The sequence below is a fragment of the Cydia amplana genome, chromosome Z, assembly GCF_948474715.1.
Source record: "Cydia amplana chromosome Z, ilCydAmpl1.1, whole genome shotgun sequence".
Taxonomy (NCBI): domain Eukaryota; kingdom Metazoa; phylum Arthropoda; class Insecta; order Lepidoptera; family Tortricidae; genus Cydia; species Cydia amplana.
In genome coordinates, this window is record NC_086096.1 from 14604066 (window position 1) to 14631752 (window position 27687).

At 38.5% G+C, this 27687-nt stretch overlaps 1 protein-coding gene across 2 annotated transcripts; it reads right to left on the bottom strand.

Annotated features, from left to right (window-relative positions):
• Window positions 1–549: 549 nt before the first annotated feature.
• On the bottom strand, window positions 550–25923 carry LOC134660612 (enolase-like). Of its 2 annotated transcripts, none has more exons than XM_063516380.1 (4): window positions 25634–25923; window positions 18619–18841; window positions 14079–14169; window positions 550–709 (listed from the first exon to the last, which is right to left on the bottom strand). In XM_063516380.1, exons 1-4 carry the CDS (start codon window positions 25825–25827, stop codon window positions 570–572), a joined length of 648 nt encoding a protein of 215 aa, XP_063372450.1. In that variant the 5' UTR covers window positions 25828–25923; the 3' UTR covers window positions 550–569. The 2 variants fall into 2 exon arrangements, with proteins under 2 accessions (XP_063372450.1, XP_063372451.1); XM_063516381.1 differs by lacking the exon at window positions 550–709 and adding an exon at window positions 7659–8996.
• Between the last annotated feature and the right edge of the window lie 1764 nt (window positions 25924–27687).

Genomic DNA, 27687 nt, shown 5'->3' on the forward strand with positions numbered 1-27687 from the left:
AACGTATATATTACTTACCTAAATTAAGTACGTACAAGTGTATACAATTGACGAGAATCACAATATAAATACAGTTTGTCTAAAGCTGGAAACAAATTATCGGACGCGGCTCACAGCCGCGACTTATAGGTATGTAGATAATGAATATACACTGAACTGTGCAAACTATCGGAGGTAAGCCGTGGACCTAACCTTGAGCCTTCGGACATCCGACAGAAATCTAGCGCGCTGGATGTTCCTGACTGTGCACACTTTTATGTCGCGCGCGTCAGCCGCGTCCGTCAGCCGCGTCCGATAATTTGTTTCCAGCTTAAGTGTCATTAAATCGAATTTCTTTGACCACCATACCCGCTACTTCTACTACTGACTGTACGTAACGTACGGTATAGGTACATACAGTCATACCTGCAATTTGCAGAACTGTGCGCACATTGCATCTGTTGCTGTTGCTTCCTATTACTAGTACTTAGTCGTACATTTAATAATGAGATCAATGCAGATATCTATCGCTACTAAACTCTAGATATTTAGTTAGGTAATAGGTAGGTACTTATTGATCGCATAGAGATCTATCTTAGTTCTTCTTTGTCACTGGTTTTGGTTAGAGTCCTTGGGTCCTCCGGGATCCAAATCTTGGCGTGCAGCAGGCCGCCGGGCGGGCGCTCGCCCCTCCGCGACCATGACAGGGAGTGCGACTGGAAGTTGTTACCTGAAACAAGCGCATTTTGATTACACATTGTAATTTGTATGGAAGTTAGATCGTATTTGTTTGTTGTCCGTTTGTCTAGACTCTTTGAATCAGGAACGCGTAAAGGTGTCAAGCTGAAATTAATATCAATATCTGGGAAACAGAGCTTTGCTCGGAAAACATATAAAAACTCAAAAATGCGCGTTTTCTCAAGGAATGATTTTTCGCCCCCGAAAGACCCCATATAGCAAATTTCATCGAAATCGTTAGAGCCGTTTCCGAGATCCCCAATATATGTATATACATATAAATAAATAAATATACAAGAATTGCTCGTTTTAACGTACCTATTAGATTAGATATATTTACTTGGATCAGTCAAAAAAATTAAACGTTTGAGTCCACGTAATAATAATAATAATCAGAGAAAAGTGCAATTTAGAAAATGTATAAGTATGATAATAATTAGTAAGTAGTAATAATAAGCAAACTGTGATATTGTGAACTACCTATTTTTTGCTACACCCTTTCCAGGGTCCATGTATGTAACATCTATACTATGGAATGCAAATAAAGATCTCTATCTAATCTAAAGATAAGGCCGTTTATGCCTTGTAGTAAGTAAAGGTTTCTTACGGTCCGAAAACTACATTTCTAGTTACATCACAAAGTAATTACCTACCTACTTTCTTGCAATTAGGTAGGTAGGTATAAATTTACGTACCTATTTGTTGGTGTATAAGGACAGTTTTCCAACGGCAATGTTACCTATACCTAGTTTATCCCTCGGTACTGTATTCTGTACAGTGTAGAGCATCGAAATATAATTATTTAGGAACCGAGTACGACTCGCACTTGACCAGTTTTGTTTTAATCGGAAGAAATAAAACAAACGCATGGATTTATCGAATTTCATTATCAGTATCAGTAGTAGGTACCTATCCAGTCCAATAACCTTAATTATTCCTTACCTTCTTACTGAAATCCTTAGGATCGTATTCTAATTCCTAATATTATCGATCGTAATCACATATAAAACAATAAACCTTAGCCAACTCAAACTTTTCATTAACAAAACAAAGCTCTATGAATGAAACCGTAAAAAAACTTATCTCCAATCTCCTTTCTTTCATTGTATTTTTAATCGAATTGGGGTGTCCCTAACGTGAGTAAGTATATTTAAGGTTTATTTATCCACAATTATTTAGGCGAGAGCGCAGAGTGGCCCCCGAGGACAATCCAAACTAAGTACTTATTCGCGAATGTGGTATAATACCGTAGTGTTATTCTTTTATTCGTGGGGTGTAATGTGAGGGTCGCGCACGTGCGCGCTGTTATGTTTCTAACTTAGCCCCCTCGACGATATCGCTGATAGGGTTTGACCTGTGTCGATTGTTACAACAATTAATATTTGAACAATGCTGATAATGACTAATGTCACCCTTACCGTCTTGAAATTGTATTTTAATGAATGCTCAAAAGTGTGGTCGAAGTGGAACCCACAGCACAAACCGGTGACGTGAAACCTTTTGACGTGAGCACACGATTTATATATGTAGGTATATATTTATATTTTATTTCCCTTTATATTTTTCCGCTAGGAACCGCTGGTTGGCACATTTGAAAATTATCTTTTATGCTATTTCTACTAGTCTCGTAAATTACGTGAATTACTTACCTACGACATTGTCGACGATAGGTTACGGTACCGGTATCGATATATTTATATTTATGAACATCTCTTCACCCTATTTGAAATGTTGGACAAGTGCATTAATAACAGTTTAGGCGATCTCACAATGGACATAATGAGTGTTTCCGGCTATTAGTCCGGTTGTCGCGTATGCTACTCGGGTGATTTATTTATGCATATTTGAGCAAACCACATTTTCAAGAAATACCTACAACCGAATAAGTATTTTGGCAAAGATAACGATAGTGAAAAATACTATTGATGCGTGTTTTATCTGTGAAAAAATGCAGAAGCGTGAGCCAAGAAACAATGCGATAACGAACGAACGCAGTATCTAATTTAATGAAGACATCATCTACCTGACTTATGCGTGAAACATCAAAGTGCGCTTTAAGATTTAAGCGTTCATTAACTTCCTAGCAGCACAGATTAATAAATAGTCTAGCAGTCGTTTGCGGTGGTACGGACATGTCATGCGCAGAGATCACGAGTGATCACGATGTGGGAGGGATATAACCTGCCGGAAAAAGAAAGAGGTAGAGGCCGCCCGCCAACGAAGTGGTGGACCGGTATGACCACCCTCTTAAAGAAGAAGCTTCCAGATCCGACAAACCTAGACAGAATGTCATGGCGCAGAAAGATTAGGAGAGCTAACCTCACCTACTGTGGGAATGAGCACAGAAGAAGATTGACTTCCTAGCAGGCAGGAATTAAGTACCTAGCTTGTTCTGTGAGATTAGGTATTAAGTAGGTACAAATGCCAAAAGTATTAATAATGATTAAAGACTAGTTTTTACACGACTGCCCAAAAAAAGGAGTGTATTGTTTTCAGCGTTCATGTTTGTGGGTATGTAAGTTTCTTTGTTCCACTCTAGCAGCTAAATGCCTGAACCGATTTAGATGTATGATGTATCATTAGAATCCTTACGTCATCCCGAGTGACATAGGCTATATGACGTCATTATAAAAACAATATGGCGGACTAAATACGCCATATTGCGCAACATTTAGAAAAAAATATCTTGCAAACCCATCGAGTAGGGCATCAAAATGAAGCGCTTTGAAAGACGATCAATAATATATATACAATATGAGGGTTTAAGTCTAATTTCGAGAAAGTAAGAATCCACAAAATATGTTAAGAAAAGCTAATCTTAAAAAACCAAATATTATCCTATTGTTGGGATATTCAAAGGAAGTGGCTTGACCGCTGATCATTAAAAAAATTATACATAGGTAGGTATTATATTAATCATATTTTACTTGTTTTGAAACCAAGCCAATGTGTTCTAAATTGCGCTAAAGGAATAGAAAAGTGTAAAAGTTCTTTGTAGAGAGTGAGATTGTAGAGTCCGTCTTCAGATATTAACTCTGCACCCACTTTGACGGAACAAGGTGTAAAAGTGTCAGACCGAAGGCCGAGCTCTACGTAGGGATGACGGCCCGGAGCGTACGGCAGATGGGCTCTTCCTGCAACTTCCCCGAGTATTCAAATTGCAAAGGTCGAAAGCCGAGCTCCGCGTAGGGTTGAAGGCCCGGAGCATAAGACAGGCTCGGTGCGCGCTTCCAAATTTCCCAAGAATATTAATTACGAAGGCCGAGCTCCGCGTAGGGGGCAAAAACTGGGAGCTTGAGATAGTTGGGCTCTTCCTGCAACTTACCCGAGTATTTTAATTACGAAGGCCGAAGGCCGAACTCCGCATATGGCCGACGGTCCGAAGCGTAAGGCAGGTGCGTGATTCCTGTAACTTCCCCAAGCATCTTAATTGCGAAGGCCGAAGGCCGAGCTTCGCGTAGGGCCGAAGGCCCGGAGCGTAAGAAAGGTGCACGGTTTTTGCAGCTTCCCCAATAACTCAATTGCGAAGGCCGAGCTTCGCGTAGGGCCGAAGGCCCAGAGCTTAAGCAAGGTGCACACTCTCTGTAGCTTCCCCAAGATTCCCAATCGCGAAGGCCGAAGACCCAGCTTCGCGTAGGGTCAAAGGCCCGGAGCGTAAGAAAGGTGCACGCTCTCTGTAGCTTCCCCAAGTATCTTAATTGCGAAGGCCGAAGGCCGAGTTTCGCGTAGGGCCGAAGACCCGGAGCGTAAGAAAGGTACATGCTTTATGTAACTTCCCCAAGTTTCTCAATCGCGAAGGTCGAAGGCCGAGCTTCGCGTAGGGCCGAAGGCCCGGAGCGTAAGGTGCATGCTTTCTGCAGCTTCCCCAAGTATCTTAATTGCGAATACCGAAGGCCGAGCTTCGCGTAGGGCCGAGGGCTCGGAGCGTAAGAAAGGTGCATGGTTTTTGCAGCATCCCCAAGTTCCTTAATTGCGAAGGCCGAAGGCCAAGCTTCGCGTAGGGTCAAAGGCCCGGAGAGTAAGAAAGGTGCACGCTTTATGTAACTTCCCCAAGTTTCTCAATCGCGAAGGCCGAAGGCCGAGCTTCGCGTAGGGCCGAAGGCCCGGACCGTAAGAAAGGTGCATGCTTTCTGCAGCTTCCCCAAGTATCTTAATTGCGAAGGCCGAAGGCCGAGCTTCGCGTAGGGCCGAAGACCCGGAGCGTAAGAAAGGTGCACCCTTTATGTAACTTCCCCAAGTTTCTCAATCGCGAAGGCCGAAGGCCGAGCTTCGCGTAGGGTCGAAGGCCCGGAGCGTAAGAAAGGTGCATGCTTTCTACAGCTTCCCCAAGTATCTTAATTGCGAAGGCCGAAGGCCGAGCTTCGCGTAGGGCCGAAGGCCCGGAGCGTAAGAAAGGTGCACGCATTCTGCAGCTTCCCCAAGTATCTTAATTGCGAAGGCCGAAAGCCAACTAATAGGAAATAATTATGTAGTTACAGAGATATTAAGCCATAGCACTTTTAAATAAGTCTGGTTTTTGGGTCCGACCTATTTAGGTTTTTAAGCACGTTTTATGCTAACATATCAAAGATCAACATGATGGAAGCTCCTTCAAGCAACTAAATTTCCTTAAATCATAAAAAATGTGGTTGGTTTGTATGGTCACTAAAATGTATAAAATAAAATAAATTAATTAAAAATTAAAAAACACGACTGCAGTTTAAAATCGAACTGAAAAGCTAAAAATAATTTTTAGTTATGTTAGGTACTCAACTTAATGAATGTAAAATAGAATATAAGTGTTCAGTCCGGGTCATAAACAGCAAACGGAAAAGTTTAGGCTCATTTAGGATCGTGACTGTACCTGTATATTTTATTTCGATTGCAGTCGGGGACCTGTGAATGGGAAAATTTCAATATGTCAAGGTCCCCGACTGCAATAGAAATAAAATATGCAGGTACAGTCACGATCCTAAATGAGCCTAAACTTTTCCGTTTGCTGTTTATGACCCGGACTGAACACTTATATTCTATTTTACATTCATTAAGTTGAGTACCTAACATAACTAAAAATTATTTTTAGCTTTTCAGTTCGATTTTAAACTGCAGTCGTGTTTTTTAATTTTTAATTAATTTATTTTATTTTTAAGGTAGGTGAGGGTGGGGAGGGTCGATCCCTAGGGGACACTTGGTAAACTTCATTTTTAATCAAACCAAACGAGATACATTTTTTTGCACTGGTAACACTCATTCATTCGTTCCTAACTTCACGTTCTGTCATGGCACTGTATCGGAAAAGTCAGTGGTTCAAAAATGGCGGACGGTGAAAGATTTTCTGCGTACTATATTCAATTTTCGGTAAGCTTTAACTGGATTTATTTTATAATATGAGATGGAAATGATGTTAGTGAGTGTGCTTATTTTATTTGTTGTTTATTGAAGTGATAATTAACTTGGATTACATTGATATACGCGAACACACGTTTCGAGTACGGCACGTTTTATAATCTTACTATGTATGGGGAGACTTTGTCTTTTTCTTCAGGGGAGATATGATTCCGGGATCATGTCACCCCCAAAGCGATCAAGTATACATTGTAATAAATTTACTTACAAAATGATTCATAGAGCTATCATAAATATTTTCTTTTCTTTAGTAAATCATGCCGCAAAAGTACGACCAGAGAAACACTGATTTAAACTTTCAAGGTTTTTGACTCATTATTGTTTATTAAAACGGGATTTAATGGCGTATAATTCAGTTTTTAATTATACAACCGACTCCGAACTCCGAAAACGGAATTATCCCCGTGGCCTTTGAAAAGACTAACTAAAGTTGACATCAACATTTTACGAACTACCCGCACTTGGTCTTGTTTATCAAGTTAAACGTTTTACACACAGGGGATGTTACTCGGTCGACAAACAACACTTATAACGATATTTGGTTTTCAACCGGCGATATTTGTTTTTATGGATGAAATGCTATTTCAATGGCTTTCCGACCTTATGTACTATAGAACCGACGGTCCATAGAAAGGATTTTAGGATTATGCAGCTCAAACACCGTCCTCGAAACGTGAGCAGTAAATTTCTAAACTTATTTATTATAGTAAACAATAACGACCAGAGATGGGTAAAAAATTTAAAATTGCTGTATCTGACGCTAAAATTTTTTTAACTTTTTTTTTGGTTCAAAAATTGATTCCCTATTTTATATTGTTTTATGGATAATACGATTACATTGTTTTTTAAAAGTATAAGATTATGGACTAATATGTGTTTGATATCTTCATATATTAATTTTCTGTAGATAAAGTGAATAAATTAATGTAGATACTACCCTCGAAATATGACATTGCCGCTTAAAATCTTTTTACCAAGTGTCCCCAAATCTGGAAGACTTGATCCCTTCGGCTTAGACATCTGATTACCGGAAGTACAACTTCAAAGCATGGAAGATGCTATATATATATATGTTTGCTGTGTATTTTACAAATTATAGATGCATTGCTAATAGCGATCCGAGTTATATAATCAATGAGAATCTGGTATGGGGAGACATGGTAAAAATCTGTTTACCATGTGTCCCAAGAACTAGGGTCACTTGATCCCCCTAGGATCAAGGCTCCCGACTAGGGGTAAACAAGTCTCCCTTACATAGGGGACACATGGTAAAAGTCAACAGTATGGGTTTTCATTAAATAATGGTCTAATTTATTGCACAAATCTGTTCTAATTCAAACTATTAATGAAGAGATAAATTCTGAATCGTATGGTCTATAAAGTTTTTCAATACTACAAATAGTTAAGAAAATGTATGCTAAAAACAAAAGGGGTGATCAACCCTCCCCAGTTTCCCCTACCTACTTACTATTATCCTCCTATACTATCCTCTTTCTTAAATTTGGTGTAATTTTCAATAACTAATGATTCGGTACGTAGACTTTATTCATGAGAATACATCAATTTAGTTAGTTTGAGAATAAATATTACATGATATAATTGTAAAAAATTTCATTGTGGTTGGCCTCTAAAATTTTTGCCAGCATATTTAGCCAATGCCCCAAGTTCTTCCTCAATCCTCAATATTTGGTTGTATTTGCTGACACGCTCGCCGCGCGATGGTCCCCCGCACTTGATTTGGCCGCAGGATAGGCCGACCACCAAGTCGGCTAGGAACAAGTCTTCGGTATCGCCCGCGCGGTCCATCACACAACACCCCATCCCATTCGCTTTTGCTAGCTTAAAAGCTTCTATGACCTCCGTCACTGTTCCCGCCTGATTTAGACGTAAAGCTACAGAGTTGCCAGCTTTTTTTTCCCCTGCTAATCCGATTCTCCTTAAGCTTGTTTGGGTCAAATCGTTTCCACAAACTTGCGCTTGCGTCCGACTAGTCATATTGGAAAAAGCGGCCCAGTCGTCGTATTCAAATGGATCTTCGACGGAGCATACGGGAAACTCTTTTATGTTGTCTAAATATACCTCCCCAAGTTTGTCTGATGACATATACCCTTGTGGGTTGGAATGGGGATTTTTAAACTCTAAATCGTACGAACCATCTTTGTAAAAGTCAGTGGCTGCCGCATTGATGGCGATTTCTACTTTACCCGTAAAACCGCACTGCTTTATGACGTCAGTGAGGAAGACGAGAGCATCGCGGTGCCCTTCTATAGGAATCGACATGCCTCCGTTATCAGCGGCATAAGTAGCTAAGACGCCATACTTTTCTTTCACAACCTGCTTGACGTAGTGATATATTTCTGTTCCCATTCTCATTGCATCCGAAAAGTTTGTGGCACCGGTAGGCATCACGCAATACTCTTGAAATGGTAGTCCATTAGTAGAGAGGATCCCCCCTGTCAGAATGGTTAGGTGTGGTACCGGAAGTATTATGGTGTTTGTGCCAGCCAAATCCGAGATGTGTCTGTAAATAGGAATACCTTTCTTGGCCGCCCCGGCTCTCGCCACCACTAATGATACGGCCATGATGGCGTTAGCACCTAATCGTGATCTGTTTTCCGATCCATCCAGAGAAATCATAAAATCATCGATTTCCTTTTGATTTATGACTTCAAGATTTTGCTTTATGAGTTCAGGAGCAATAATGTTATTTATATTTTTAACTGCAGCCTTGACACCCATTCCTCGATACTCGGCAGGATTGTTATCACGGAGCTGAACTGCTTCGGCGACTTTCTTAGAGTCAGTGTTTGGCACTCCGATACGAAACAGTCCGAGTTCGGTCACCAAGTCCACCTCCACCGTCGGGATACCAGTAGAATCAAATATTTGACGGGCTAACAATAATTTAATAGGCATTTTCAATATAAATTTAAAAAAGGATTTTATGGTACTTAAGTAAAATCATCCGAATTAAATTTCGCGTGTGTCAAAATGTCAATTTTGTTCTTTACTTTTAGGTATTAATAAAAAGTAATGCCAGTAGTAAAAGAAAATACCAAACAGGTTTGAAATGAGCAAATGAGCATTTTTTTTAATGTTACTAGACTCTGTGCGGAAAGAGAAGAGTCGTGGAATGTATGGGGCCCAAAAATTCCAGGACTCTTCTCTTTCCGCACAGACTCTAATAGTTGGTCAAACCAAATTGTCCGTTAATAAGAACAAAAAAAAACAATAGGTACTCATCCTTTGGGTGCTAGTAGGTACTAGTATAAGATACTTAGTATGATTATCTCCGTCTATGTTTGAAATGAGACATTCCTTTGACAAACTATATTTGAACTATATACCTATTGTCCACTGTGTCATAACTTGTATAAATAAATAGATATATAAATATTATTTCTACTTATTTAGTGACCTAAAGTAGGTACTTTTTCCATAACAATGGGAACAAAAAAATCAGATTTTTCTAAGATACAGTTTCGAAAGTTTGTATTAACGCCATACAAACATCAGTTAGTAGGTATAGTAGGTAGGCGTACGTCGTAACTTCGTAAGTAGGTACAAATGAGAGCCAATGAACGGACTGAGATGACCATAAACCATAAGGCTACCGATTCTAAATAGGTACGTATCAACTGACGCTTAACACGATATTCACACGTAAAACATTTAAATAAATAATGATTAAAAAACATATCGCATCCGCGTGCTAGGGTACTTTTCTAGCACTTGTCGCACTAGCGGTGACTAGCCAGCCGGCGGGCGGCGCGGGGACGCCGGCCGCGGCACCCGACGGGGCTGCGAGACGCACGTGCAAGCGTGCATGATAATCTCCTCTGTTTTGATAGCGTTTTACTACCTCTAATTGAAAAAAAGATTACGTGATGCTTTCTAATTCTTATTCAAAATGATAAAATCGTGTTAAAATAGGTTACATACCTACATTATACCATTTACAAGTAGGTAGGTACCTATATTTTGGTTCACTGATATTTTGTTACAAGATTTACAAGCGAAAAAGAAGAGCCATTCGTAACTTTTATAACATGAATAAATACAACCAAAAAAGTGAAATAAAGGGGCATTACTATGATTAAGTAATATACATTAAATCGTACGTCATACGTCGATATCCAGAATGGAAAATGGGGGCTACATTTTCTTTTTAATTTCGAAGGCGCGCTAATTTCGGCAAAATGTGCTAGATGTTATGTGCTGTTCAGTTCAATGTGTTAACAAAGCGATATAAATTAGTGAATTTGCCTCTCAGTGAGAGCGTCGTGCCCAAAAATGAATGCAGGAGTAGGTACCTACTGATAGTGATAAGCGTATACGTAGATAATAATAGCAAAAGGGGGCTTGAGTGCTTAATAGTTTTCTAATACACCCCGCCTAACAGTTTATGAAGGGTCTTTCAATTTGCTCCAGTGATTGTCGTCAAACACGTCTCCCTTGTTTACACTTTTAGGAGCTTAAAGTGCACATGGACCGATTGTAACTAAAAAAGTGTTAGGCAGAGGCGAAAAACATTCTCTGTAAACCATTTTCAAATAACGAATAAATTTAATAATTTAGTGTACTTGTAGGTATTCATATTTGATATTGTTACAACTTACATCCATTTTTAGAAAGCTACTCGTAATTATTGTAAAAAATTTTGGTAAACCCCTACTTGCGCATAGTTGTGTTACAGTTTGCAAAAAAACACATACTTAAGCATAATAAATTAAATTGCTTATGTAAATTTTCTAGGTAGGTACCTACACTAGATGATTTAAATACCAATAAAATGGTCATGGTGTTGATATAAACAATTTGGGTCTTTATCGCAAACCACTTGGAAATATCTGTACTAAGTAGGTACACAAGATTCTTTTCGTTTGAATATGTAGTGGTACGATTTATTAAATTGAATTTCCTGACATTTTAAAACTCCCATATTCCCCCCAACAAAGAATCTGCAACGAATTGGATGACATCGCGTGAGAGCATGGATCATCAGGCGGGCGGGAGTGAGTGTAGGTACATCACGCGACGGGCGGGATGCGCTTGCGTGGCCGTGGGAACCGCGCGGCGCCACCACCTGGACCAATCGATCGCGATGATAACGTGATAATGCACACGCAATTACTTTCGAGTCTCATAAGCCAATTCGAACGTACATACACCAAAGAATATAATACTCACCTGTACACTGACATTATAATTTCGCTCGTCCTTGTCCGTACGTGTATTTGGCGCGCGAGAAACACGATAACTAAATAACATGATTAAATATCATTTTGATGTCAGTGTACGTCCGAATTGGCCTGCCAGTTCATCTTTACTTTTTACCGGCTCCCTAAAAATTAGGTTTCATTTTAGCAGATAAAATCGACGAAACTCTCCAAATACCTACTTCAGGTACCTACCTATACGGCGACTGCGACATCATGGCGACATCCGATACCTAATAGAGGAGAACGCGTTGCTCGTCATTAATATCTTTAACACGCGGCTAAGTAGGGAACTATGTACTTATTCAGAATAGGTACCTATATAATTTGAATTTGAAACGCGTTTCCGTGTCCGTACCTATAACGTATCGTCCGTACCTACATGTATTATTCAGAATGTTCACATTTTGATCTCATCATGGCTTTACAAGAGTTAGGTAGGTACTGTCATATCATTTTCACGTAACATATAACCTTGCTATACTTTATAAACTGCATACATAGGTATCAGGTAGGTATCAAACATGTTAAACTTCTGACTTTACCATTGCTGAGTCCATCTGTCAGAGCGTTGAATGTTTTATTTAATATAGGTACCTACAGTCAGCAGCAAAAGTAATAAAACACGCGAGGTGTTCATTTTTTTAAGAAAACTTCATTGTTAAGAGAATAAGAGTGTGTGAAAGTAATTTTGAACACTAGAGTATTGACTACTTCTGCTGCTGACTGTCCTCTACATGTAAAAAATATCAACCTACCCCCTCCGTCTTAGACCTTTGAACTGTAGTTCAAAAATTGTGAGAATATTCAAGGATAATGAAAGACATTTTTGTCATGCCATGTTCGATTGAAAGGTTAAATTATGGTGAAACATTTAAACGTCTGGTATTTAAATGTAAAATAAATACATTTTTAAATAAATTTCTTTAAATCATAGGACACATCATATTATACCTAACTACCTAGTCTACCTACCTAGAAAAGCAGAGGTAACATAAACCATTCATTTATACTTAGCTCCAAAGCGGGATATCGATCTTGGAAAGGTGCACGGTCAAATTGAGGGGCAAAGTGCAGGGGTCGCCTGGCACGGTCGTCCCGAAAACTCACCACTTGCCACATGAGTGCACGCTTCATTATGGATTCACAATGGACATCAAACTAAACTTAACATAAGTAAGTATAATATGTTACACACCCATACGTCAAAACATGTCATGACAAAATGCAATATTGATTTTCACATCCACCTATTCGAAAAGTGGCTTTTTATTTGCTAGGAGGAATCAAAGTGCCTCTCTTCTGATCTAGGACACAATTTTTTATTGCATAATGAAAATGAAGATGAACAGGAACATGATCATGATGATTATTTCCTCATAGGCGTTGTGAAGAGCAGTAGGTATGTGTCAAATGGTACAACATTATTTCCACTTTGGGCGTTAACACTTAATTGAATCCTCGGCTCGGGATTCTACTTTAGAATCCTTCGCTCCGTTTAGGATTTAATGTACGCCCACGCCGTTAATAGTTATATGATTTTGCTCCCTTGTGACACAATCTACTATTGTAAATACTGTATAAGAAAAATATGAGAGAATCTAATAGGGTACCTACTTTCCTACTTGTCAAATGTCTTTTTTAACCGACTTCCAAATCTCAAAGAAGGAGGTTATCAATTCGGTTGTTTTTTTTTTTATATTTTTTTTTATGTTTGTTACTCCATATCTCCGTCATTACTGGACCGATTTTGAAAATTCTTTTTTTGATTGTATGTATATGCATAGATTGGTCCCGTTTTTGTCAAAACCCAGTTCTGATCATGGGATCCATGAGGAATCGAGAGAACTCCTCAAATCTTAAAGGCATACATATAGTGATTTTTGTGTTTTTATCAACAAATCAAGCATATACATTCATAAACTTGACATTTGATGAAGTGGAACTGCTGATGATGATCAGAATGGAACTCTTCAACGACGCATAGTTCACGTTTGGCGATTTGTCCTCTTCGTTATGTTTGTTAAGTACCTTTTTAAGCCACATTTTTGTCAAGCTCGAGTTCTGATGATGGGATCTGACGTTTGGTGATTTCGAATTTCGACTTTGACTTGGACTGGGACCCGGTCTCGGATTCAGATCCGGACTCGGACCCGGAACTGGACCCGGAAAACCACTATGATACTTAAACTAAATAAACCACTACGATTACCTACCATGAAATGTAGGTATAAAGTATGATGAGGCCAAACCCCTCCCGCTCAAACCCCCGTACACCGCACCGCATGCGCCGTTAAGTGGGTTAGGTTAGGTTTGAACTGCTATCCTCACAGAACTGAACAAAAGTGGGTTAGGTTAGGTTAGAACTGCGAGCCTTACAGAAACGAAACGCTACTAGAAAAGTGGGTGGTTACTTGGTGGTTGGTACTACTCTTTGGCGCACCGTCTACAATAATCTTTCACCAGGCCGCATAGAAGTCGGTTTTTTTTTCTTAAAAATTATTTTTAGAACTGTCAAAAAGATTTGGCGTAATAATTAATTAAATAAATAATTTATTTTAAATACAGGAAACATTCCTAATGCGCCTATTTTGTAATTTGAAAGTACATATAGAGTACCGAGATAACCATTTTTACCGCTCGAGTTTATAAACACTTCCTGCAAATTTCTTACGGTCTATCTGAGTAACTTGTAACTGAGTGCTTGTAGCTGCGAATTCGAGAAGGGAAGGAGAAAGTATGTAGAATAGTACTTACCTCGTATTACCACTTTTTTCCGTTCTTCATTATCATGTTTCTTGCCCGAGCCAGTTAACATGTGACTAGGAGAGTTGCGATCTGCGCGTACCTGCAAAAGAAATGTATCGTTAGGATTCGGGCCGTGCATAGCATAGCAATAGGGTACTTACCTACTTTTCCTACTTTCTTACTAGTCAAATCTCTTTTTTCGAACTGTGAAAACGGTTAGCCACTATATGGAATTTATACGAAACACTATATTATTATACATTGGTAAACAACCTAATAAACGCTTTCCACGTTAGCTTGGCTTACCTACTGTAATTAGATAGTATGATGTAAGGCACCTACTAGGGTTTGCTCCCGGGAAATACCGGTACCGAAAGTACCGGGAATTCCCGGGATTTAGAGCCAAGCAAAGAACCGGGATTTTAAAATTAAAATCCCGGTACTCCCGGGATTTTCGGGACTAAAATTTCCGGTACAATATTTTACTGCTTTCTGTTACTTAGCATGAAATATCATGTTTTATAAAGAAAATAAATATATTTTATCAATCTAAGGCTGATTATGGGTAATACTTTTACGGCTGACCACTACATTAAAATAAATAAAAAAAAAGTCAATGGGTTTGACAATAACGACAATATAAAATTGCGTAATTTGATACTTTAAGGGCATAAATGTTTGTACGATAAATAATTTTATACGAACCATTAGTTATATCATATTTGTATACTAACTAGAAGCATAAATAGTGACAATTTTTTAATTAATAAAATACTACTTTTAATTCAAATTCAAACACGGTATAAGAAACTCACATATGATAATGATATTTTAAATGAATTAATAATTCTGGCTGAATAATTTCTTGATTTGTCGTATTGATAGTTCTGTTATTATATGTTCGAAGGTCCACAGCCCATTTTGAACGCATGCGAAAATTATCAATTTTTTTATCCTTTTTCACAAAACGTCTTACATATTTAAAAAAATGATGATATTACTGAGCCACAATTCAGTTTTTGCCAGTCAACAAAGATAGTAAAAACATCATGTAGTTTAGGGAAAAAAAAACAAATTGACTTAAAGAGTGACATAAAGACACATATTATGGTACAAAATAAATTAATTAAAAATTAAAAAACACGACTGCAGTTTAAAATCGAACTGAAAAGCTAAAAATAATTTTTAGTTATGTTAGGTACTCAACTTAATGAATGTAAAATAGAATATAAGTGTTCAGTCCGGGTCATAAACAGCAAACGGAAAAGTTTAGGCTCATTTAGGATCGTGACTGTACCTGCATATTTTATTTCTATTGCAGTCGGGGACCTTGACATATTGAAATTTTCCCATTCACAGGTCCCCGACTGCAATCGAAATAAAATATACAGGTACAGTCACGATCCTAAATGAGCCTAAACTTTTCCGTTTGCTGTTTATGACCCGGACTGAACACTTATATTCTATTTTACATTCATTAAGTTGAGTACCTAACATAACTAAAAATTATTTTTAGCTTTTCAGTTCGATTTTAAACTGCAGTCGTGTTTTTTAATTTTTAATTAATTTATTTTATTTTATACATTTTAGTGACCATACAAACCAACCACATTTTTTATGATTTAAGGAAATTTAGTTGCTTGAAGGAGCTTCCATCATGTTGATCTTTGATATGTTAGCATAAAACGTGCTTAAAAACCTAAATAGGTCGGACCCAAAAACCAGACTTATTTAAAAGTGCTATGGCTTAATATCTCTGTAACTACATAATTATTTCCTATTAGTTGGCTTTCGGCCTTCGCAATTAAGATACTTGGGGAAGCTGCAGAATGCGTGCACCTTTCTTACGCTCCGGGCCTTCGGCCCTACGCGAAGCTCGGCCTTCGGCCTTCGCAATTAAGATACTTGGGGAAGCTGTAGAAAGCATGCACCTTTCTTACGCTCCGGGCCTTCGACCCTACGCGAAGCTCGGCCTTCGGCCTTCGCGATTGAGAAACTTGGGGAAGTTACATAAAGGGTGCACCTTTCTTACGCTCCGGGTCTTCGGCCCTACGCGAAGCTCGGCCTTCGGCCTTCGCAATTAAGATACTTGGGGAAGCTGCAGAAAGCATGCACCTTTCTTACGGTCCGGGCCTTCGGCCCTACGCGAAGCTCGGCCTTCGGCCTTCGCGATTGAGAAACTTGGGGAAGTTACATAAAGCGTGCACCTTTCTTACTCTCCGGGCCTTTGACCCTACGCGAAGCTTGGCCTTCGGCCTTCGCAATTAAGGAACTTGGGGATGCTGCAAAAACCATGCACCTTTCTTACGCTCCGAGCCCTCGGCCCTACGCGAAGCTCGGCCTTCGGTATTCGCAATTAAGATACTTGGGGAAGCTGCAGAAAGCATGCACCTTACGCTCCGGGCCTTCGGCCCTACGCGAAGCTCGGCCTTCGACCTTCGCGATTGAGAAACTTGGGGAAGTTACATAAAGCATGTACCTTTCTTACGCTCCGGGTCTTCGGCCCTACGCGAAACTCGGCCTTCGGCCTTCGCAATTAAGATACTTGGGGAAGCTACAGAGAGCGTGCACCTTTCTTACGCTCCGGGCCTTTGACCCTACGCGAAGCTGGGTCTTCGGCCTTCGCGATTGGGAATCTTGGGGAAGCTACAGAGAGTGTGCACCTTGCTTAAGCTCTGGGCCTTCGGCCCTACGCGAAGCTCGGCCTTCGCAATTGAGTTATTGGGGAAGCTGCAAAAACCGTGCACCTTTCTTACGCTCCGGGCCTTCGGCCCTACGCGAAGCTCGGCCTTCGGCCTTCTCAATTAAGATACTTGGGGAAGTTACAGGAATCACGCACCTGCCTTACGCTTCGGACCGTCGGCCATATGCGGAGTTCGGCCTTCGGCCTTCGTAATTAAAATACTCGGGTAAGTTGCAGGAAGAGCCCAACTATCTCAAGCTCCCAGTTTTTGCCCCCTACGCGGAGCTCGGCCTTCGTAATTAATATTCTTGGGAAATTTGGAAGCGCGCACCGAGCCTGTCTTATGCTCCGGGCCTTCAACCCTACGCGGAGCTCGGCTTTCGACCTTTGCAATTTGAATACTCGGGGAAGTTGCAGGAAGAGCCCATCTGCCGTACGCTCCGGGCCGTCATCCCTACGTAGAGCTCGGCCTTCGGTCTGACACTTTTACACCTTGTTCCGTCAAAGTGGGTGCAGAGTTAATATCTGAAGACGGACTCTACAATCTCACTCTCTACAAAGAACTTTTACACTTTTCTATTCCTTTAGCGCAATTTAGAACACATTGGCTTGGTTTCAAAACAAGTAAAATATGATTAATATAATACCTACCTATGTATAATTTTTTTAATGATCAGCGGTCAAGCCACTTCCTTTGAATATCCCAACAATAGGATAATATTTGGTTTTTTAAGATTAGCTTTTCTTAACATATTTTGTGAATTCTTACTTTCTCGAAATTAGACTTAAACCCTCATATTGTATATATATTATTGATCGTCTTTCAAAGCGCTTCATTTTGATGCCCTACTCGATGGGTTTGCAAGATATTTTTTTCTAAATGTTGCGCAATATGGCGTATTTAGTCCGCCATATTGTTTTTATAATGACGTCATATAGCCTATGTCACTCGGGATGACGTAAGGATTCTAATGATACATCATACATCTAAATCGGTTCAGGCATTTAGCTGCTAGAGTGGAACAAAGAAACTTACATACCCACAAACATGAACGCTGAAAACAATACACTCCTTTTTTTGGGCAGTCGTGTAAAAAGAAGTGTGTACCTTCACTGAGCTACTTTTTTATTGTTTTAAGAAAGATTCGTGGTCGTTTTACGCTTTTTTTTACTGAAAATTGATGTGAAAACTGATTTTTAAGGCAGTCCCGAAAGTACCGAAAATACCGGGAAATCCCGGTTCCATTTTTGCCCGGTACCGAAAATCCCGGTTCTTTTAAACAGTACCGGTTCTGCAATCCCTAGCACCTACTTCATAAGCCAGGCTTAACTATAAGAATCATCCAGATTGTAAGTGCATACATGTAGATAAAGGGAATTATTATTACGTTTCATTATATTTATGTTCTGATTTTATGAAAGATCATATTTGTTCGCACTTGCGGCAGGCAGCAGCGGCAATTATCATCAGCAAGTTATCTTCAAGTCAAAAGCTATTTCAACTTGTAAGTATCCGCACAAACACAGTCTAGAGAATAGTGAATTTAACAAAATTGCACGATTTTCAATGAAATAATGTCCTCCGCATAGATATTATTTCTATTAATACACATAATGCGATCGTTAGTGGGAACCTTGATGTTACAGAAAGAGCCGATGCACTTAGATGAATTGAATGGTATCGTAAGGACAGCATTTCATAACATTAGATTTTCATAGCGACCTTCACCAAGGAGGAGTTTTGGCCGAAGAGTCTCAAGTTCCGGCGGTTCCGCGGCCGGCTCCCTGACACTGCGTTTTAAGGTATTTATCTATGGGGCAATAGTTGCCTGAAAGTAAAGTTATTAATTTCATTTCATTACTTACTAATTCGCCTAAGAAGCTGATGTATCCTATAGCCAGTTTTAGAGTGTCTACTTTAGAGAGCCTCTTCTCGTACGGCAAGGTGGGGATGTGGGCGCGCAGGCCCTCGAAGGCGTCGTTGATGGACTGCATACGCCGGCGCTCGCGCAGGTTGGCCGCCTGGCGCTGCTGGATCTGCTGCTGCGGGCAGCGCGAGCGCCGCTTGTGGTGCCGCCGGTATTCCGACCTGCAACACTCGCTCCGTGTTACCTACTAGATGCCAATTATAATATCGGAAAACACTAAACTAAAAGCTGGTGCCGAATTTACAAAGGACCGCTCGCTCGTACCTACCTAATTATACCAATGTCACATTTACTTATATAGATATCCCAGCTCCAGAACAAAAATAGCAGTGGTAAGCATCAGCCATCAATCACGTAGCTGTTATTATTTACATGATTTTAAGAAAATAGTTTCTTTTATTGGTTGTGATTAGGAAATGCATGAAACATCGATTTATTACATTACTTTAACCTTACGCCACCGCCTAGGCCGCGGCAGGATTAAGGGATCGTCTTGTGTTTGTGCCTTAATAGCTTTTTAGCCTGATTTTTTTTCTGATGATGTGCCACGTCATTAGTAAATGCTACACTAAATAAAAGAGGCGATACTCTTCTTATTTTTGAATTAATTGATAGATCCTGAACGAAGCGAAGGATTTTATAATTGAATCATGAGCGTAGTGAGGGATTCTAAAATAGGATATTCAGCATAGTGAGGGATTCAATCAAGTGTTAACGCCCAAGGTAGAAATAATTTTGCTATCATGTGATACGTACTGCTTTTCACATCACCTGTGAGGAAATTATTATGTTCCAAAATAATATTTAACCAACAAAAAAATTGTATGCAAAAAGAAAAAAAAAAACGTCTTAGAACAGAAAAGTGCCACTTTGATCCCTCCTATATAGCGGGGAAGAAGGTATGGATTTCTTGTATCAGCATTATAAGAATCATATTTTGTTTTTAAACTTCTTATTGAGCTTGAGGCAATTAATTAATGAATTTAAGAAGTTGAATGTGATATCGACATTATACGTGATTAAAACATTTGAATGTGTGTTTTGGTGTAGTTGAGTCCGATATCATGTAGGTTATTTCTAATTTCTATCACCTCTGACTCTGTTAAAAAAAATCTTACCTGTATATAGTGTCTGTCCGGAAAGAGAAGAGTCGTGGAATGTATTGGGCCCCATACATTCCAGCATTCTACGACTCTTCTCTTTCCGCACAGATTAACTGATCCGTTATTACGTCAGAATGGGTATCATCTCCATGGAGTTGCAATAAGTACTGGTTACAAGATAATGTAATGGACCCTATAATGGACGTGGAACCGGTAATGGGACATAAAACCACAAATCCTCTAAAATAAGTATCTAAAAGTAGTTTATGAACACTGGCAATATTTTACCATAAATAAGAGTCATAGAGCTGTTTAAGTTTGAATTTTTATTAATTTCGGTTACTTTTTAAGAAATTGGCGTCAACCCAAAAGTTGTCGTGTCACCGAAAAATATAACTAGTAAGAATTCTTAACAACTTCGCTAAGAGAGGTGAGTTCATATATTAAATTGTAATTAATTATAACTTGGTGTAAACTAGAATGTGTTTTGTTAATTGCATTTACCATGAAATAAGGTATACAACACACTATTTTGTGTCTCTAGAGATGTATAAAAAATAATGGTATTTTGCCCAATCCCATTATAGGAGCTCTAAAACTGCATACCTCCTATGATGGGATAACTTACAATTTACATAATGATGCTTGCCATGGCGTAATTTCATGTTTAAATAATACAGAAGTAGGTATAATGTAGTTACGAACTATGTCAGGAAGTCTTCTCGGACTTCGGATATAGTATTTTATGCAACCGTTGTTTAAGAGGGGTCAAAAAAGGCGAGTGGCGTGAAGCCGAAAATTGTTAATAAAGACGCCACGAGTATTTTTTGACTCAGTTAAACAACGTTGCATACAATACTTTTAAAATAATTAATAATAAAATGTTCATTCCTCTGTAAGAAACCCCTAATTAATATTAAAAAAACAAAAAAAATATATATAGGTATATTTATAAGGCTGTATCTCCTAAACCGTGCGTCGTGGCGCAAAAATAATAAAATTTTCGTTCCCCTTAAGAATCCCACGCACTGAACAACCTATCACATTAGGACATTAAACAATCATCATCATCTATTCTTATTATTATTTCATTGCATTTCAAAGTAAGTGCTTGGTCGTAGAAAAAGGAAAACACGTTGGAAGGAAACGTTGTTGTATGCAACGTTGTTTAACTGAGTCAAAAAATACTCGTGGCGTCTTTATTAACAATTTTCGGCTTCACGCCACTCGCCTTTTTTGACCCCTCTTAAACAACGGTTGCATAAAATACTATTTTCTACTCCAGCACTTAAATGTGTCAATTAAATGACTGACAGTGATATCTAAAGCAATGTCATTTGAATGATTTGTCTATAGGCTCATAAGATGACTGCTAGCAGTCATCTTATGAGTATAATACAACTGCTTTATTTTTTTTAATAGTAGTTTATGCAACAGTGATATAATAAGGGTTCTTAAAATTCAAGGGTCGAAGTTACAAAACGAGACGTAGTCGAGTTTTGTAAAAAAAGACCCGAGAATTTTAAGAACCAATTATGAGCTGTTGCATACATTACTTTTTCTATGACAGCTGCAGCAAAAAAAAAAAAAAAAAAAAAAAAAAAAAAAAAAAAAAAAAAAAAAAAAGAGAGTTTATAATTAAAAAAAAGAGAGTTATTATTTAAAAAAAAAAGATCATCTTATGAGCCTATAGACAAAGCATTCAAATGACATTGCTTTAGATATCACTGTCAGTCATTTAATTGACACATTTAAGTGCTGGAGTAGAAAAAGATACAAGTTCCGATCATCTTGATTGAAAGAGGTATGTTTTCATTTACAATAATAATTCTTTTTTTTTTAAATAATAACTCAATTTTTTTTAAATAATAACTCTTTTTTTTAATAATAACTCTTTTTTTTTAATAATAACTTTTTTTTTTTTTTTTGCTGCAGCTGTCATAGAAAAAGTAATGTATGCAACAGCTCATAATTGGTTCTTAAAATTCTCGGGTCTTTTTTTACAAAACTCGATTTTGTAACTTCGACCCTTGAATTTTAAGAACCCTTATTATATCACTGTTGCATAAACTACTATTGCGCTACGACGCACGGTTTAGGAGATGTAACCCATAAACATTTTTCTTTCTTTTTTTTTATTTTGTTTTGTTTTTCGTGTTTTTTTAAATATTACTTTGGGGTTTCAAAGGGAAACGAAAATTTGATTATTTTTGCGCTACGACGCACGGTTTAGGAGATACAGTATTATAAAGTTTTGTTTTGTTTTTTTTTATTTTTTTTATAATATTAATTAGGGGTTTCTTACAGAGGAATGAACATTTTATTATTTTTGCGCTACGACGCACGGTTTAGGAGATACAGCATTATAAAGTTTTTTTTTTTGTTTTTTATTTATTTCTCTTTTGTGTTTTTTTTTTAATATTAATTAGGAGTTTCTTACAGAGGAATGAACATTTTATTATTTTTGCGCTACGACGCACGGTTTAGGAGATACAGCATTATAATTATTTTTTTTGTTTTTTTTTATTATTTCTCTTTTGTGTTTTTTTTATATTAATTAGGGGCTTCTTACAGAGGAATGAACATTTTAATATTTTTGCGCTACTACGCACGGTTTAGGAGATACAACCCATAAACATTTTTCTTTCTTTTTTATAATTTTTTTTTTGTTTTTGGTGTTTTTTAAATATTACTTACGGGATTCAAAGGGGAACGAAAATTTGATTATTTTTGCGCTACGACGCACGGTTTAGGAGATACAGCCCTATAAAGATGAAAACTGATAATGATGATGATGATGTGACCAAAACATGTCTATGGTTCACTCATCTGGCAGAAATGACAATTAAAATTAGGTTGGCAACAATGTATTCCATACAATATTTTTTAAGTGGTGATTACACGAAGTATCGTAAAAGTGCCAAAAAGATACTGCGTGTATGCACTAGATATGAGCGCCGCGCCGGCGCGCCGCCGCCGCCGACAAAATTTTCGCGCCGCCGCCGCCGACGCTGCGCTATCGGCGTGGCATCGGCGTGACCTTGGTAGTTACTACTACTTTAAGAATCAGATAATATATTTTTAATCGAGTTTAGATCATTAACGGCGCCACTTCGAATAGTTTATAGGCATTCAAAAGATATTTCATATCATTCAAAAATATCGAAGGCAAATGCAAACTTATCTGTCTAGTAACCGCGCTACTAGTCTTGGGGAAACGAAATTATTTAATATCAATTTTAACATCAATATGCTTGTAATAAACATACTGATTTCCTTCCATTTTTATTGTGGGACGTTCCACATTACAATTACATAGGTATGTCAATCACAATGAAAAAATTAACTGTGATCAACTCTGGCTAATGTGAGACTCGAATCCACATCTTTGATTTACCGATCCAATTCATAACTAATTTTGCTAGCTAACCATCCGTCATTTACCGCGAATTTAACCATTGCAAGCATGGTTAAACGTCTTTAAGAGGTATAAAATGGGGTTAATTTTGAGATATTAAGCGTTTCCACGTCCAAATGTCCGGCCGTTGGCTTCGCACGGAAGGGCGTCGGAATCGGGTCTCTATTAAACTTGGCCACTGTTCAAATTTCAAGCTTTGCTCGCTTCGCATGGAATTAAACCGCTATCTGAACCTGCATGTTTTTGGCCCTGTTTGGAGCTCAACTTTCGGCCTGTTTTAAAACGCTTGAGCATCGGTCCTTATCCGATCTTAGCTCCATTGCAGCACGGCCTTTAGCGTCGCACGAATGCGCCCGCAGGAAAGCTCCAGATCGTTATCACTATCCTGGCTTCAGTCTTTATCGGCCTGCACCCTCGCTCTACTCTCTTGCAGCTCGGCCTCGCACAGAAGCGCGCCGCAATCGGCGCTCCAGGCGTTCGGCCGTCAGCCAAGCTTACACTTGGCGTTCGATTCTTAGCTGTATGCTTACCTGCAGCTCATCCTCTGGCCTCGCATTGGGAGGCGTCGAAATCAAGTCTTCGTTGTTACATGGAGCTCGGCCTTGGGCGTCACTTTTTGACATAAATCGGTTTTGTTGGGTCGATGTTGGTTAATGACGGAGCTCGATTTTCTTTGGACTGTCGACAAGACGTTTCCCTGATACAGTCAATCCGCAATTTTTAACTTAGCACAAAAGATAAGGGCCTCGCTAAGATCTTCCGGCCAGAACCTCGCCAAGATTAAGACCGCCTCTGATGCCGCGCGATACCGCTTGAATATCCACAGTTTATACGATATAAAACTTTTTTCGTACCTACCATTATTCAATAAATTATCCTTGAAAAAAAATGCATGTATTTTATAACTTCCTTACAGCAAAAACACGTTTTTTCGGTAAAATTTTGGTTTGAATTCTTTTTTTCATTAATCGAAGGTGTTTCAAGGCCACGCCGCCGATTCGCCGCCGCCGCCGACCAATTTTGACCGGCGCGCCGCCGCCGGCTAAATGCCTATCGGCGCTCATATCTAGTATGCACAAATACTTTTTTGGGGAATAGACTAAAGACTTGTCTTGACAACTATAAGAGAGGGGTTTAAAGGTGTGTGCACGACCCTTTAAATGACAAATAAAAGTACGGGAGTAGAAAAAATTAATATCGTTTTTACAAAATTTTATTTAACATGCCTGTTAGTTAGTGTGGTTCAAATCTTGGAAGTTGAATTTGAGCCACTTTCGGATTTCCGATTGAGTTGAAATTTTGGATACGTAAGCAAATCGGATGACAATGCAATATTATGATAACATGGACCTGATCTCATGATGGAGACAGGAGGTGGCCATGGGAACTCTGTAATAAACGCAACCTTATTGTGTTTGGGTTTGTTAGAATTGTCTTGATGAGTATTAGTTGGCTGTGAAAAGAAAAATACATTCTTACATAAAAGCTTATACCAAATATGACTAATAACTAGTTTTTTGCCAAAAATTTATTCCCTGTTCCAATATCTTATACTGATAGGGTATGTCCATTATAGGGGGCCCATTACTGGATCCACGTCCATTACCGGGGTACCATTACTGGAGCTTTGGTGTCCATGACTGGAGAAAAAAGGCATAGTTTTAATTTGTAAATTATGTGGAAACTAATTGCAGTATCTTTGATATAACACGCCTGAAACATAAAAGATGGATAGGATTTTCATCTTTAAACACGCTAAGCGGTAGAACTTTTGCCGGTATCAGGGAAATATCACAAATACTCCAAATTTCCTCTTAAATGTCCCATGACTGGTGCTGTTACTATATGTACAGGTTAAATGTAATGTTAGTAATGTAATAAACAGAGCCTAGATAATTTTTAACAAGTAAGCAAAGTTCGTCAGCAGTGTTTTTCTATGACAAAGGGAAATATCGATTCGAATGTGCTTATTTTTTTTTTTATTTAGGTACGCTAATCATCTTAAAGTCATCTCCAATTAGGTATGATTGTTTGACTTGATCTCTTAATTAAATCATGATTGCGAACCATGGTACATAGTTGTTACAATTAAATTATAGGAACACATGGCAATGGCACCCTAAAAAGGGCCTCTTGCCCACGTCATCAACCAGAAACTTCTTACTTTTCAGGCTTGTGCAAAAAAAACATGGGGCGCAAATAGCAGTGATGTGTTGAAAACAATAGTAGGTACCTAGGTACGTTTGTCAAATGCATAAGGGATACACAGTTTATTAGATAGACAAATCGCTAGGGCAAAGCCTAAACAACAACAAGCCAAAGCTTGTGACAAATTATTATAACAAGATTTATAACTTTATAACTAAGTGCAAAACGTCAATATGTACATAACAAAGAAATGTAAAAAATTTAATGAATATGGTCGGACTTACCGTTTTCTTGGTATTGAGAGGTTCTCTTGGTCGCTCGCGTATAGACTGCCATCCGACATTGACGAATCATCGTATAGGAACAAATCTGAGCCATTCGCGGAAGTGGGTGACCCGTCCAGACTCACGGGGACAACACTGCTGCTCTCCACAGGTAGGCAGCGGTGGTTGCCGCTTATACCGTCCATGTTAAACATCGCTCTCTACACCGGCCACTGCACTCTCACTCAGTTTTTCACCTCAATACTCGTACCATCACAAACAACTATGAAAGTCCCTAACAGTTCTGAAGACTAAATTAGTGTTATTTCTGTTAACAAATATTTTTTACTTCCGTTTGTCAATTAATGGAATGCTAACAGCGGACTGTGGACATACGAGCCGCAGTGAGGCCGGAGTGCTTTTGAAGGGAGGGCCTAAAGCTACTCCGAGAGGGTGGGCCCCGCCCATTTGTTTCCTGACGCCCACATTTCGTTCTACCCCCCTAGTAGAAACGGTATTTACCGTATGTCCTCTCCCTTTGTTCACTGTTTTATAAGAAATAGAGCGTGATAGGAAACCGTTTTCAGAATAAAGGGTAGTCGTTCAGAATGTTAGTACTGTGTATTAAATATGATATGTACAGTGTAGTCTTATATACCTGAGAATGTCTTATTATTCTACGAATTTTATCTTAAGACTTTATTTTCATTGAGTTTACCTCCAGGTCCTACGTTTTATGATATGTACAGTGTAGACTTATATACCTGAGAATGTCTTATTATTCTACGAATTTTATCTTAAGACTTTATTTTCATTGAGTTTACCTCCAGGTCCTAAGTTTTCAAAAACTTATGGAACGTATAGGTACCTACTCGCATTGATTTGCTTCGATACATGCCTGTAAGATAGAAATAAGTATGCCAAATTGTAAGTGGACTATAATCACATATCACCATAGACCTTAACCTCGTAAGTCCTGTGTTTTTCCGACAGCAGTAGTCATATCTGCCGGCTGTACTATACCAAGTACAAACCAAGAATAGTGCTTCAGACCGAAACAGAAAGATGTCGATATTAGAGATTTTTTGAAGTGAGGTTTTATTTTCAGTATTTTTTATGGTATGTTTATTATGTATAGCACCTCTTTAAGAAGGAAATTATTGAAAATATTTTGTACTTGTGTGAGTACATTGGGTTTTTACACAGTATAATAAAAAAAGTTAAAGGATTTATTTAAATTTAAAATTAAATCAAATATTTTCTCTAAACATCACTAAAGTGAAAATTTTACTTTATTACAACATAACTAATCTTCTTCTTATAAAAAGGTGAATCATTTCATTATTTTAATACCATACTACATCCACGGAGGTTGGATTTGGGTGTTCAAAACCTGGACTGGATCTCCATACCTATCCCTTGTACTTTGCCCACGTCGCGCCCTTGTACACTTGTGCTTCTACCACGGTTACGCCCACCTCATTGACCACGAGCACTTTGAAATCGATGACTAGATACACGTCCGCGTACTGCAACTTCTATTTCTCCATCTTCATATTCCGAAAACGAAGAAAAGTCCCTATTTGATTCCTGGTCGGGTTCAGATATAAACATATCTTCATTATCCGAGTCCTTGAAGTCATAGTTATTGAAAAGTTGTGATATTTGCTTTTCATCAAACGCTAGAATAAGAAAAAAAAATACTTGTAAGTTAGACCGAACGTACTACCGTAAGTACAAATTATTTTGACCAATCACAAACCTCCTTAAATATACAGGTTTCTTTGAAATATTGTTTATTTTACAATATTTATAATTTAAACATACTAATACATTCGTATGACAACAGAAAAAACAAGTGATTACTTGAATATAAACCGATTATCTTACCTCATGCTGGCCAGCGACCTGACTGTGTGGCCATTTTGCGAAAAAGTGACACTGACACTGACAGTTGACTTTACCTGTCTAACATGGCGAAATTGACCATAGAATATAGAATGAGAATGACCGTGTCAGTGTTGCCGTTGTAAAAAAACTACCCGGTAAATGGGGAATGAAAAATTTGTACTATA